This window comes from Trachurus japonicus, chromosome 16 (genome assembly GCF_045865225.1).
Source record: "Trachurus japonicus isolate A0001 chromosome 16, Traja_1.0".
Classification (NCBI taxonomy): domain Eukaryota; kingdom Metazoa; phylum Chordata; class Actinopteri; order Carangiformes; family Carangidae; genus Trachurus; species Trachurus japonicus.
Genome location: NC_140922.1, coordinates 33488567 through 33503075, shown reverse-complemented (window position 1 = coordinate 33503075; position 14509 = coordinate 33488567). Strand labels below are relative to the sequence as shown.

At 42.7% G+C, this 14509-nt stretch overlaps 2 protein-coding genes across 6 annotated transcripts; both read left to right on the top strand.

Moving 5' to 3' along the window:
- The first annotated feature begins 1834 nt into the window (after positions 1-1834).
- LOC146972708 (nuclear factor 7, brain-like) lies at positions 1835-10178 on the top strand. Of its 5 annotated transcripts, XM_085803138.1 has the most exons (3): positions 4935-6054; positions 6294-6302; positions 9816-10178. In XM_085803138.1, the coding sequence occupies exons 1-3, from the start codon at positions 4956-4958 to the stop codon at positions 10100-10102; spliced, it is 1395 nt and encodes a 464-aa protein (XP_085659264.1). In that variant the 5' UTR covers positions 4935-4955; the 3' UTR covers positions 10103-10178. The 5 variants fall into 5 exon arrangements, with proteins under 5 accessions (XP_085659261.1, XP_085659265.1, XP_085659262.1 ...); XM_085803135.1 differs by lacking the exons at positions 4935-6054; positions 6294-6302 and adding an exon at positions 1835-2964 and having other exon boundaries at positions 9832-10178; XM_085803139.1 differs by lacking the exon at positions 6294-6302 and having other exon boundaries at positions 4758-5996; positions 9746-10178.
- A 1142-nt stretch (positions 10179-11320) lies between these two features.
- Positions 11321-12814, top strand: LOC146972707 (E3 ubiquitin-protein ligase TRIM39-like). The gene has a single exon (XM_085803133.1). The coding sequence runs from the start codon at positions 11321-11323 to the stop codon at positions 12716-12718; it is 1398 nt and encodes a 465-aa protein (XP_085659259.1). The 3' UTR covers positions 12719-12814.
- The last annotated feature ends 1695 nt before the right edge of the window (positions 12815-14509 follow it).

The following is a 14509-nucleotide window of genomic DNA, read 5'->3' as shown; positions in this document are numbered from 1 at the left end:
CAACCAACGGTCTCTAGTTTCCAGCAAAAAAAACTGTTTGTTTCTATCTTGTTCCAGTCTTGTGAAATTGGCGGTTGAATATAGGTTAGTTTAGCCCAAAATGCCATTTTGGCACCAAAATCTTGAGAAAAAGAGGTTTTTGTGTCGGCTGTCATTTTCAGGTGAACCAGTACAATTGGCTCCTTTATATTTTGCTTTAGTGATGCCTCAGCATCTGTACAGTTGTTCTCTTGTAAACAACAACTAAATCAACACTGACAAATGACTTTTGATGACAAAAGACAAAACATTTAGCTACTGACACACACTACTGCAGCCTCTTTTCTTTCTTTTCTTTGAGTTACAACTTTTTCTTTCCTTTTTTTAGTGTGTGTGCGTACGTGATGTGTGCGTGTGTGTGTGTGTGTGTGTGTGCGCGCGCGTGCGCGGATCAGTTCGACAGGTTTTTGTAGCCGAAACACGGCGCTTTAGATCAGATCCAGCTTCCTCTGGTCAGCAGGCAGCGGTCTCACTCACTCTCTCTGTCTCACACACACATCTACACACACACACACACAGCCTACAGCTCTGGCTGACGTGCCCCCTGAACTCAGCCACAGACAGTCTCTGTAGCTCACAACAGACACTCCCACCATCTTTAGCTCTCCTCTCGTCACGTTCGCCGGCGCCGTCCGTTCCTCATCCACACTAGATCGCGGGGTTTTCAAGCTGCTATCCGAGTGATTTCTCGCAAAATCTGGCGACTTTCCAAACGCTCTTGACGACTAACAACGAGCGATCAACGGGGTTGTTGTTACTAACGTTTGTGCTTTGTATCACGGAGCTGCAAGGAGCTTCGACGAGCTGCCGAGCCGCCATGAGCCCCGCCGCCGCCCCCTCAGCTCTCACCGGCGGCCAGAGTGTCACGGAGCGGCGCTGCTGCAGTCAGACACCCGCACCGCTCCGTGAGGGGGGAGAAATATGCGATATTTTTTATTTCTCTCAATCCAAATGTGTTTTTCTGCACTTTATTTTGATGATACAAGTCTGATCTTCACAGAGGAGTAGGGCAAGACATTCAACATGGCGTTGCCATTAAAAAAACGCTAAGACGAGTTATCTCGTCTTTGGCAGACTACGCTTGGATTCGCTAAGACGAGATAACTCGTCTTTGGCAGTGAAAGAGTTAAACAGTTGCTCCCTTCCACACAAAGAATTAAGATATTCACACCCAGGTTTTTCTAACTGATAAAGCAGCTTCCTGACCACAAGTATGTCAAGTTTCAAAGCTGTCAGAGCTTGTGTTACCAATCTACATGAGTTTATATGTCTGGACACACACACACACACACACACACACAACATGGTATGACAAGGAAATGTGTATGGTATACCGTTTTTTTGTTTTTGTTTTTTTACATCACAACAGTAATTTATTTATTTATCAAAGAACACATGAAAAGAGCCTTTTTAAAACGAGGCACATGCCTAGAACTGCTCCTCTACATTAATCTGGACTAACCTGTTCAACATTCAGTCACTTTTCAAAGCTCCGCCCCCTCACATGACTCATAAACCAGGAAACAGTGCATTGGACTCTGTCAGTCCCAGAGACGCAGACTGAAGAAGAGACGATCAGATTCAGCTTCAGACCAAACCAACAACTTCCTGTGAGTGAGTCCAGCTACAACACTGCTGCTTCAACCTGCTGACACTCCACACACTGAAGGTGAGTTTGACTAAAACCTGGACTCTGAGTCACAGTAAACTTCAGTCTAGTCAGTAGAGGGGGGAGGGGAGCCATGACTGACTCTACTTCCTGTCTGCTGTGTTTTCAGCTCCACTCACAGACTAAATGGCTTCCAGACTAGAGGAGGATCTCTGCTGTCCGGTCTGTACCGAGGTCTTCAGAGATCCTGTTGTTCTGTCCTGCAGCCACAGCTTCTGTAAAGACTGTCTGAAGAGCTGGTGGAAGGAGAAACGAGATCCACTGTGTCCAGTTTGTAAGAGAAGATCTTCAAAGGATCATCCACCTATTAACCTGGTGTTGAAGAACCTGTGTGAGAGCTTCTTACAGCAGAGAGAGCAGAGATCTTCAGAGGCTCTCTGCAGTCTGCACTCTGAGAAACTCAGACTCTTCTGTCTGGACCATCAGCAGCCAGTGTGTCTCGTCTGCAGAGATTCAGACAAACACACCAACCACAGAATCAGACCCATCGATGAAGCTGCTTCACAACTCAAGAAGGAACTTGAGGAAACTCTGGAGCCCTTAAAGAAGAAGTTAAAGGGTTTTGAAGAAGTTCAAGTAAAGTTTGATCAAACAGCAGAACACATCAAGGTCCAGGCCCGACACACAGAGAGGCAGATTAAGGAGCAGTTTAAGAAGCTTCACCAGTTTCTAGAAGAGGAAGAGGAGGCCAGGATGGCTGCACTGAGGGGGGAAGAGGAGCAGAAGAGTCAGAGGATGAAGGAGAAGATGGAGGCTCTGAGCAGAGAGATAGCAGCTCTTTCACACACAGTCAGAGCCACAGAGGACGAGCTGAGAGCTGAAGACGTCTCATTCCTGCTCAACTACAAGGCTGCAGTGGAAAGAGTCCAGCAGCGCCCCCTGCTGGAGGATCCACAGCTGGACTCAGGAGCTCTGATAGACCAGGCCAAACACCTGGGCAACCTGACCTTCAACATCTGGAACAAGATGAAGGACATGGTCTCCTACAGTCCTGTGGTTCTGGACCCAAACACTGCTGGTTCAGAACTCATCCTGTCTGAAGATCTGACCAGTGTGAGAGATGGAGGAGAAGAACAGCAGCTTCCTGACAATCCAGAGAGGTTTGATTATTACTGCTTTGTCCTGGGCTCTGAGGGTTTTAACTCAGGGACTCACAGCTGGGATGTCCAGGTTGGAGACAGTACAGACTGGACACTGGGTGTGATAACAGAGTCTGTGGAGAGGAAGAGATACGACATAGGGTCTGGATTATGGAGGTTAGGGTTCAATGGAGTTGAATACTCAGCATGGTCACCATCAACTCCAGACATTGTTCTCCCAGAGCAGAAGAAGCACCAGAGGATCAGAGTGAATCTGGACTTGAACAGAGGAAAACTGTCGTTCTCTGATCCTGATACTAACACACACATACACACCTTCACACACAGGTTCTCTGAGAAGATGTTTCCATTCATTGACACTGATGTTAAACTCCCAGTGAAGCTGTTACCAGTGAAGGTGTCAGTGACAGTGGAGCAGAGCAGTTAGAGATAAAGAGGACGATCATATTCATCATGTTGTTTATTTCTTAAAGGGAAAAGTCAGTTAAAGCAGAAGTAAGTGGTCCGGTCGTTTTCGCTAATGCTGCGTTCCAGGCAGGCTTTTGAAATCGTAAATTACAGCTTCAAGTCACAACTTACGACTTTGTAGCATTCCAGGCAACCCACTCGTGTTTTTCCGACCTGTTTTACCGGTGAAAGTCACTATAACGGCCACTCGTAACTTCCGACCGGTGAACTCGTACCAGATCGAACTGGTACGACTTCACGGTCGGAAAAATACGAGTTTCCTTGAACGCACCATAACAGTCCTCGTCCCTACGTCGCCACATTCACGGCGTCCCTTGGCTGCACACACAGCCCTGCATGCCGTTCTCTCTCCTCATTGGATAAAAACTGTAGGATACGATAAATGTTTTCTCTTCGGCTCAGAGCAGAGCAGAGGGACTGACAGACCCGTGTTTCAGTCCAAACACTCTATGTAAGTGATTGCTGTCAGAAGATATAACTATTTAAGACTTATATTAACACAAATATATCACTTACTTCTGCTTTAATTGAACCTGTTAAACTTCACCTGTCCTCCTGCTGTCTCATTATTACACTTTTCCTTCTTTACTACTTTTCTTTTGTGTAAATTATTTTCACTCTTATCACTCAATTACTGAACATTTGATTCTTCTTCTTTAAAAGAGGATCTGGAGTTGTTCTCCAGATGAAAAAATGTCGAACATGAAAAGTTGAAATGTGATTCTTGTTTAATTAAATATGTATAAAGTTTGTATCTGTTCACATGCAATGATCTAAAATGTATCAACATGTCACTTCATCACTAAAGCTGAATGTACATTTGTTCCTGTTTTTCATCAACATAATAAAATGTTGTCTTGACTTGGATTCACATTCAGCTTTGTCTTTAACGTCTCCTGCATCTACACAACATCCCATTCTCTTTATAATTAGCAGCAGTGGTGGAGGAAGTGTTGAGATGAAGTACTGACACCACAATGTGTACAAGTACTTGGCACAGGTACAAGTACTGCACTTAAACAGCTGCTTCATTCCACACAAAGAATTAAGATATTCACACCCAGGTTTTTATAACTGATAAAGCAGCTTCTGACCACAAGTATGTCAAGTTTCAAAGCTGTCAGAGCTTGTGTTACTGATCTAGATAAGCTTATATGTCTGGACACACACACATACACAACATGGTATGACAAGGAAATGTGTACAGTATAAAGTTTTTGTTTTTTTACATCCCTATGCACAACAGTAATTTATTTATTTATCAAAGAACACATGTAAAGACCCTTTTTAAAACGAGGCACATGCCTAGAACGGCTCCTCTACATTAATCTGGACTAACCTGTTCAACATTCAGTCACTTTTCAAAGCTCCGCCCCCTCACATGACTCACATGAGATAAACCAGGAAACAGTGCATTGGACTCTGTCAGTCCCAGAGACGCAGACTGAAGAAGAGACGATCAGATTCAGCTTCAGACCAAACCAACAACTTCCTGTGAGTGAGTCCAGCTACAACACTGCTGCTTCAACCTGCTGACACTCCACACACTGAAGGTGAGTTTGACTAAAACCTGGACTCAGAGTCACAGTAAACTTCAGTCAAGTCAGTAGAGGAGGGAGGGGAGCCATGACTGACTCTACTTCCTGTCTGCTGTGTTTTCAGCTTCACTCACAGACTAAATGGCTTCCAGACTAGAGGAGGATCTCTGCTGTCCGGTCTGTACCGAGGTCTTCAGAGATCCTGTTGTTCTGTCCTGCAGCCACAGCTTCTGTAAAGACTGTCTGAAGAGCTGGTGGAGAGAGAAACAAGATCGACTGTGTCCAGTTTGTAAGAGAAGATCTTCAAGGTCAGAACCACCTCTTAGTCTGGTGTTGAAGAACCTGTGTGAGAGCTTCTTACAGCAGAGAGAGCAGAGATCTTCAGAGGCTCTCTGCAGTCTGCACTCTGAGAAACTCAGACTCTTCTGTCTGGACCATCAGCAGCCAGTGTGTCTCGTCTGCAGAGATTCAAAAAAACACACCAACCACAGATTCAGACCCATCGATGAAGCTGCTTCAGACCTCAAGGAGGAACTTGAGGAAACTCTGAAGCCCTTAAAGAAGAAGTTAAAGGGTTTTGAAGAAGTTCAAGTGAAGTTTGGTCAAACAGCAGAACACATTAAGGTCCAGGCCCGACACACAGAGAGGCAGATTAAGGAGCAGTTTAAGAAGCTTCACCAGTTTCTAGAAGAGGAAGAGGAGGCCAGGATGGCTGCACTGAGGGAGGAAGAGGAGCAGAAGAGTCAGAGGATGAAGGAGAAGATGGAGGCTCTGAGCAGAGAGATAGCAGCTCTTTCACACACAGTCAGAGCCACAGAGGACGAGCTGAGAGCTGAAGACGTCTCATTCCTGCTCAACTACAAGGCTGCAGTGGAAAGAGTCCAGCAGCGCCCCCTGCTGGAGGATCCACAGCTGGACTCAGGAGCTCTGATAGACCAGGCCAAACACCTGGGCAACCTGACCTTCAACATCTGGAACAAGATGAAGGACATGGTCTCCTACAGTCCTGTGGTTCTGGACCCAAACACTGCTGGTCCACATCTCATCCTGTCTGAAGATCTGACCAGTGGGAGACGAGGAGACAAACAGCAGCTTCCTGACAATCCAGAGAGGTTTGATTATTACTCCTCTGTCCTGGGCTCTGAGGGTTTTAACTCAGGGACTCACAGCTGGGATGTCCAGGTTGGAGACAATAAAGACTGGGGACTGGGTGTGATAACAGAGTCTGTGCAGAGGAAGGGATTCAACATGTGGTCTGGATTATGGAGGTTATGGTTCAATGGAGTTGAATACTCAGCATATTCACCATCAACTCCAGACATTGTTCTCCCAGAGCAGAAGCAGCACCAGAGGATCAGAGTGAATCTGGACTTGAACAGAGGAAAACTGTCGTTCTCTGATCCTGATACTAACACACACATACGCACCTTCACACACACTTTCACTGAGAAGATGTTTCCATACATTTACACTGGTAGAAACCTCCCAGTGAAGCTGTTACCAGTGAAGGTACAGTGGAGCAGAGCAGTTAGAGATAAAGAGGACGATCATATTCATCATGTTGTTTAAAGGTTGGGTCTGGAGTTTTGTGCCCAAAAATAAACATTAGACTTAAGTACAAATGAAATCCGTCTTAATCGTCACCTATGGACGTCTCATTCCTGCTCAACTACAAGGAATGAGACTGTGTCTGTGACTGATGTGTGTCAGTTACTGTCAGTAGTGATAAGACATTTGAAACTGAATATTTTGCAGCAGCTTTAATTTCCGTGACTAAAAACCTTTTAAATAAGTCACTCACTAACACTTAACCTGTCAGTTCAGTGCAGTATTTTCACTTCAAAAACTCAACAAAATACAAAATTTACCGAAACATTTGCACAAATTGTATAACATTTATAAACATTTATTGAAGGAAAAACTCTAAATAAAAAGTTTTAAAGTGTGTTCACATTCAGAAAAACAGTTTCATCAGTGTGTCTTGGTGTTAATGGTTCAACACTGCCACCTGGTGTTGAGCTCTGACACCGCATGAGTCTGAACGCTTTGATTTTGACCTTTTACCTTTTAGTAATATTAATGGAAAGTAAGACAAATACATCTACTCTATCTTCTTACATCAATTCTTACAAGTTATTCTCCTAAAATGAATGCTCCACTACATTGCAATGACTCCATTACACTTGTATCTAAAGACATTTTCAATATTATCTTTCATAATGTAATATTTTATTTTGCGTTCAATATTAAATCATATTAATTTCAATGAATCAGTGATAAAAATGCAACATCATGGCATTATTTTGACCATGTATTAATTATTATCGATATATTCTGGGTTTGATTGAAGCATAATGAACTGATGTGTTCATTCTACTGAGTCATCGCTTGTTGGGAAAATGACCTCTGACACACACACACACACACACACACACACACAACCTCCTGACACACATACAGACTGGACCCTGAGTTGACATGAAGCATATGCATTGTTACACACAATGGAGATGAATGGAGGTTATCATGCTCTGATGCAGCTGTGTGTGTGTGTGTGTGTGTGTGTGTGTGCGTGTGTGTGTGTGCGTGTGTGTGACTGACTTGACACATGTTATGAGCTGCATCTTGTGTCAGTCTGATTTAGCGTGTGTGTGTGTTTACAAACATTTAAACGAGCGCCAGGTGGATTGTTTATGAAGTTAACGACCTCTGGCCTGAGCATCAGACGTTACCACGGCAACCTGAGGTGGCTGCCAATGACGATAGGGGCCCCCGAAGCTGAGGCAGACAGAAACGTCGAGAAAAAGAGTGATTTTCTGCCTCTGCACTGGTCTCGCATTTAGGCTTACTGTGACAAAACGGTAACTCCTATCAGAAAAAAACACAGATGAACGGTGCTGTAAGGACTTCCTGAAAAATTTGGTACGATTTGGTGTTTCTACAGTAAATATTTTGGAGAGGCTGGCAATTTTAAAACAGAGGTCCGTTCTGCTTCTCTCAGAAAATCTTTGTATTGGAGTCAATGAGGAGCAGAGACAGACGTGGCCGCACTCAGAGGCTGATAATTCAAATTCTGTAAGTCTCTCTGATATTTTGAGCACATGGTGAGACACAGAACAAGTTTGTGTACAAATGAGGAAAAAAATCATGTGTGTAGAGTGTAAATTGTGCCCGGGCCGAGTGTTGAAAGAGAAAAAATCTGGAATTTTTCTGGGCTCTCTCTCACTCTAACTGATGATGTCACCCACTCGAACATTCCGAACATTCCGTGCAATACACACCCATTATAATCGCATAATTTCTCCAAAAATGATCATAGTCATTGATCAGGGATTGATCAAAAACTATATGACCTATCAAAACGTGGAATAATATACAAATACACAAGACTTGTGTCTACTGTTTGAAGTTCAAATGAAGTCTCTAGGTGAAAGTAGCCTGAGCAGTAGACGTTTGAAAAACTCCAATGATTGGTCTTTTTACAGTTTTTTTTACAATACAATTAATCTGGACTGAGTTGTTCAACATTCAGTCATCTTTCAAAGCCCCGCCCCCTCACCTGGCTTCACCTGAGATAAACCAGGTTACTGATTAATGCAGAGGACAAAGTCCCAGGAACAACTTTATTGGACTTTGTCGGTCACAGAGACGCAGACTGAAGAAGAGACGATCAGATTCAGCTTCAGACCAAACCAACAACTTCCTGTGAGTGAGTCCAGCTACAACACTGCTGCTTCAACCTGCTGACACTCCACACACTGAAGGTGAGTTTGACTAAAACCTGGACTCTGAGTCACAGTAAACTTCAGTCAAGTCAGTAGAGGAGGGAGGGGAGCCATGACTGACTCTACTTCCTGTCTGCTGTGTTTTCAGCTCCACTCACAGACTAAATGGCTTCCAGACCAGAGGAGGATCTCTGCTGTTCGGTCTGTACCGAGGTCTTCAGAGATCCTGTTCTCCTGTCCTGCAGCCACAGCTTCTGTAAAGACTGTCTGAAGAGCTGGTGGAAGGAGAAACAAGATCGACTGTGTCCAGTTTGTAAGAGAAGATCTTCAAAGCCACATCCACCTATTAACCTGGTGTTGAAGAACCTGTGTGAGAGCTTCTTACAGCAGAGAGAGAAGAGATCTGCAGAGGCTCTCTGCAGTCTGCACTCTGAGAAACTCAGACTCTTCTGTCTGGACCATCAGCAGCCAGTGTGTCTCGTCTGCAGAGATTCAGACAAACACACCAACCACAGAATCAAACCCATCGATGAAGCTGCTTCAGACCTCATGAAGGAACTTGAGGAAACTCTGGAGCCCTTAAAGCAGAAGTTAGAGGGTTTTGAATACGTTCAAATGGAGTTTGATCAAACAGCAGAACACATCAAGGTCCAGGCCCGACACACAGAGAGGCAGATTAAGGAGCAGTTCAAGAAGCTTCACCAGTTTCTAGAAGAGGAAGAGGAGGCCAGGATGGCTGCACTGAGGGAGGAAGAGGAGCAGAAGAGTGAGAGGATGAAGGAGAAGATGGAGGCTCTGAGCAGAGAGATAGCAGCTCTTTCACACACAGTCAGAGCCACAGAGGACGAGCTGAGAGCTGAAGACGTCTCATTCCTGCTCAACTACAAGGCTGCAGTGGAAAGAGTCCAGCAGCGCCCCCTGCTGGAGGATCCACAGCTGGACTCAGGAGCTCTGATAGACCAGGCCAAACACCTGGGCAACCTGACCTTCAACATCTGGAACAAGATGAAGGACATGGTCTCCTACAGTCCTGTGGTTCTGGACCCAAACACTACTGGTCCAAAACTCATCCTGTCTGAAGATCTGACCAGTGGGAGACGAGGAGACTACCAGCAGCTTCCTGACAATCCAGAGAGGATTGATACTTACCCCTCTGTCCTGGGCTCTGAGGGTTTTAACTCAGGGACTCACAGCTGGGATGTCCAGGTTGGAGACAATAAAGACTGGCTACTGGGTGTGTTAACAGAGTCTGTGCAGAGGAAGAGATACGACATAGGGTCTGGATTATGGAGGTTATGGTTCCATGGAGATAAATACTCAGCATGGTCACCATCAACTTCATGGACTGATCTCCCAGAGCAGAAGACGTTCCAGAGGATCAGAGTGAATCTGGACTTCAACAGAGGAAAACTGTCGTTCTCTGATCCTGATACTAACACACACATACACACCTTCACACACACTTTCACTCAGAAGATGTTTCCATACATTGTTACTGATGATAACCTGCCAGTGAAGCTGTTACCAGTGAAGGTGTCAGTGACAGTGGAGCAGAGCAGTTAGAGATAAAGAGGACGATCATATTCATCATGTTGTTTATTTCTTAAAGGGAAAAGTCAGTGAATTGAACCTGTTAAACTTCACCCGTCCTCCTGCTGCCTCATTATTACACTTTTCCTTTTTCACTACTTTTCTTTTGTGTAAATTATTTTCACTCTTATCACTCAATTACTGAACATTTGATTCTTCTTCTCTAGAAGAAGATCTGGAGTTGTTCTCCAGATGAAAAAATGTCGAACATGAAAAGTTGAAATGTGATTCTTGTTTAATTAAATATGTTAAAAGTTTGTATCTGTTCACATGCAATGATCTAAAATGTATCAACATGTCACTTCATCACAAAAGCTGAATGTACATTTGTTCCTGTTTTTCATCAACATAATAAAATGTCGTCTTGACTTGGATTCATTTTCAGCTTCGTCTTTAACGTCTCCTGCATCTACACAACATCCCATTCTCTTTATAATTAGCAGCAGTGGTGGAGGAAGTGTTAAGATGAAGTACTGACACCACAATGTGTACATGTACTCAGCACAGGTACAAGTACTGCACTTAAACAGTTGCTCCCTTCCACACAAAGAATCAAGATATTCACACCCAGGTTTTTCTAACTGATAAAGCAGCTTCCTGACCACAAGTATGTCAAGGTTCAAAGCTGTCAGAGCTTGTGTTATCAATCTACATGAGTTTATATGTCTGGACACCCACACACACACAACATGGTATGACAAGGAAATGTGTACGGTATACCGTTTTTTTTTTGTTTTTTGTTTTTTTACATCCCTATGCACAACAGTAATTTATTTATTTATCAAAGAACACATGAAAAAGCCTTTTTAAAACGAGGCACATGCCTAGAACTGCTCCTCTACATTAATCTGGACTAACCTGTTCAACATTCAGTCACTTTTCAAAGCTCCGCCCCCTAACATGACTCATAAACCAGGAAACAGTGCATTGGACTCTGTCAGTCCCAGAGACGCAGACTGAAGAAGAGACGATCAGATTCAGCTTCAGACCGAACCAACAACTTCCTGTGAGTGAGTCCAGCTACAACACTGCTGCTTCAACCTGCCGACACTCCACACACTGAAGGTGAGTTTGACTAAAACCTGGACTCAGAGTCTCAGTAAACTTCAGTCAAGTCAGTAGAGGAGGGAGGGGAGCCATGACTGACTCTACTTCCTGTCTGCTGTGTTTTCAGCTCCACTCACAGACTAAATGGCTTCCAGACTAGAGGAGGATCTCTACTGTTCGGTCTGTACCGAGGTCTTCAGAGATCCTGTTGTTCTGTCCTGCAGCCACAGCTTCTGTAAAGACTGTCTGAAGAGCTGGTGGAGAGAGAAACAAGATCCACTGTGTCCAGTTTGTAAGAGAAGATCTTCAAAGGTTCATCCACCTTTTAATCTGGCGTTGAAGAACCTGTGTGAGAGCTTCTTGCAGCAGAGAGAGCAGAGATCTTCAGAGGCTCTCTGCAGTCTGCACTCTGAGAAACTCAGACTCTTCTGTCTGGACCATCAGCAGCCAGTGTGTCTCGTCTGCAGAGATTCAAAAAAACACACCAACCACAGAATCAGACCCATCGATGAAGCTGCTTCAGACCTCAAGAAGGAACTTGAGGAAACTCTGGAGCCCTTAAAGAAGAAGTTAAAGGGTTTTAAAAGAGTTCAAGTGAAGTTTGATCAAACAGCAAAACACATTAAGGTCCAGGCCCGACACACAGAGAGGCAGATTAAGGAGCAGTTTAAGAAGCTTCACCAGTTTCTAGAAGAGGAAGAGGAGGCCAGGATGGCTGCACTGAGGGAGGAAGAGGAGCAGAAGAGTCAGAGGATGAAGGAGAAGATGGAGGCTCTGAGCAGAGAGATAGCAGCTCTTTCACACACAGTCAGAGCCACAGAGGACGAGCTGAGAGCTGAAGACGTCTCATTCCTGCTCAACTACAAGGCTGCAGTGGAAAGAGTCCAGCAGCGCCCCCTGCTGGAGGATCCACAGCTGGACTCAGGAGCTCTGATAGACCAGGCCAAACACCTGGGCAACCTGACCTTCAACATCTGGAACAAGATGAAGGACATGGTCTCCTACAGTCCTGTGGTTCTGGACCCAAACACTGTTGGTCCAGAACTCATCCTGTCTGATGATCTGACCAGTGGGAGACGAGGAGACAAACAGCAGCTTCCTGACAATCCAGAGAGGTTTGATTATTACTACTCTGTCCTGGGCTCTGAGGGTTTTAACTCAGGGACTCACAGCTGGGATGTCCAGGTTGGAGACAATACAGACTGGGGACTGGGTGTGTTAACAGAGTCTGTGCAGAGGAAGGGAAACGACATGCTGTCTGGATTATGGAGGTTATGGTTCAATGGAGATAAATACTCAGCATGGTCACCATCAACTCCATTCATTTATCTCCCAGAGCAGAAGAAGCTCCAGAGGATCAGAGTGAATCTGGACTTGAACAGAGGAAAACTGTCGTTCTCTGATCCTGATACTAACACACACATACACACCTTCACACACACTTTCACTCAGAAGATGTTTCCATACATTAACACTGGTAGAAACCTCCCAGTGAAGCTGTTACCAGTGAAGGTGTCAGTGACAGTGGAGCAGAGCAGTTAGAGATAAAGAGGACGATCATACTTATCATTTTGTTTTAAGGGAAAAGTCGGTTAATTTAACTAGAGCTGCAACAATTAACTGATTAATCAAACAATAATCGATTATTAAATTAATCGTCAACTTGAAATTTTGATAACCAAAAAAAAACAAAATGTAAATATTTTTTTAAGAAAAAAAGTCCAGATTCTCTGATTTCAGCTTCTTCAATGTGAATATTTCTGGTTTCTTTGTTCCTTTATGACAATAAACTGAGTCTCTCTTTGGTTTGTGGACAAAACAAGACATGTGAGAAACACTGATTGATGTTTTTAGACATTTTTTAACATTTTATTGACTAAACAACTAATCGATTACTAACTAACTAATTCTCATTATTAGACTTTTCCTGATTAGTTCATCATTGATCAATCTTTATTTTAAGTTCTTCTCCAGATCAATTTATTTTTGGTTTTTTTTTAAAGGCATTTTCTGCCAATAAACAATACTTATTAAAGAATTGTTGTCAGTAGTTTATAGAATAAAGAAAAAGTAAAGTATAAAGTGGTCTTTTATTATTTGTTCCAGAGCTGTATATAATCTATTGTAATCTATACAATATCATTTTATAATATAAAAATATAATCGTGACCTCCCTACTCCTGGTTTATCATATCTAGTAAAGTTCAGTTGTCATAATGAAGCCAATGTAAATCTTCAGTAAATTCAGTTCAGTTTCAGTTCAGTTTCTTTATTTTAACTCTGAAACTTGACGATTGTTTAGTAAATTTGTGAAACATTCATGAGTTTTAATGAGACGGAGCTGATTTCTGTCGCAGCTCAAACCGTCTCGTCACTTTAACGGTTTAAAAGTCAAATCCAACTTGTAGCAGCTGAATCTGGCAGATGGTTTCTCCTCCTCTTCCTCCTCTCTTCTCTCTTTATAAATAAAAGCCTATTAACACTGACGACGAACCAGTTCCACACTGTCTGACGCGTCGCAGTTTGTTTTAATTAATGTTTTCATCGTGTCTGCAGAGAAAAACTTTTAATGGAGGAGTGGAGGCTTCAACAGACTAAATATATTTAAATAGGAGGGAATAAACAACACAAGTGAAACGCTCTTTGACACAGTTTTAAAAAACAAACTCCTGCAAGTTTCAAATCCAACGTTGTTCAGTGATTTTATTTTGTGTTCAGTCCCAAGTTCATTTTTGTATTTATCTCTGTCTTGAAATTGTAGATATTTTTTTAAAGTATCTCTTATATATATATAGATATAGATATATAGATTTTCATAACTCTACAAATCTGCAGGAGAAAACGAAGCTCAAGAGACAAATTTTCAAACAAAAACCCAATTTTAGCTCTTACTCTTGCTCTTACTTTTATGTATCATTCTGCATTTTTTTTCTTACCTTTAATCAGATCAGTTGTTTATCATTTTTTGAGCAATTAAAAAAAACGTTTCTATTTTCTTTTGTTTTAATAATATTTTGTCAGAATCAGTTGTTGTTTTTCCTCTTTGCTTCATTTTTTGTCTGATTACACACAGGAAGCAGTGGATTGTTGTCACCTGTACAAGTTGATGTTTCAAAATAAAAGTATTTGAAACAGAATTGTAGCAGAGTGCATTAATTTATTTATTTTGAACATGTCTAAAATAAAAAAAAATAAAGAAATAAAGAAATCAAAAATAAAAGTATCATCACATCACGGTTTATATATTTTATTTTTATATGAATTGTAATAGGTTTACACAAATGTTCATATAAATATTTTTATATCCATATAAATATCGGAGCGAATTAAAAA

Coding starts and splice junctions, on each gene's coding strand:
- LOC146972708 (XM_085803135.1), top strand. CDS start 1,835: ATGGCTTCCAGACTAGAGGAGGATCTCTGCTGTCCGGTCTGTACCGAG. Junction 2,965..9,831: donor ATAGGGTCTGGATTATGGAG/GTTAGGGTTCAA, acceptor TGGATTATGGAG/GTTATGGTTCCATGGAGATA.
- LOC146972707 (XM_085803133.1), top strand. CDS start 11,321: ATGGCTTCCAGACTAGAGGAGGATCTCTACTGTTCGGTCTGTACCGAG.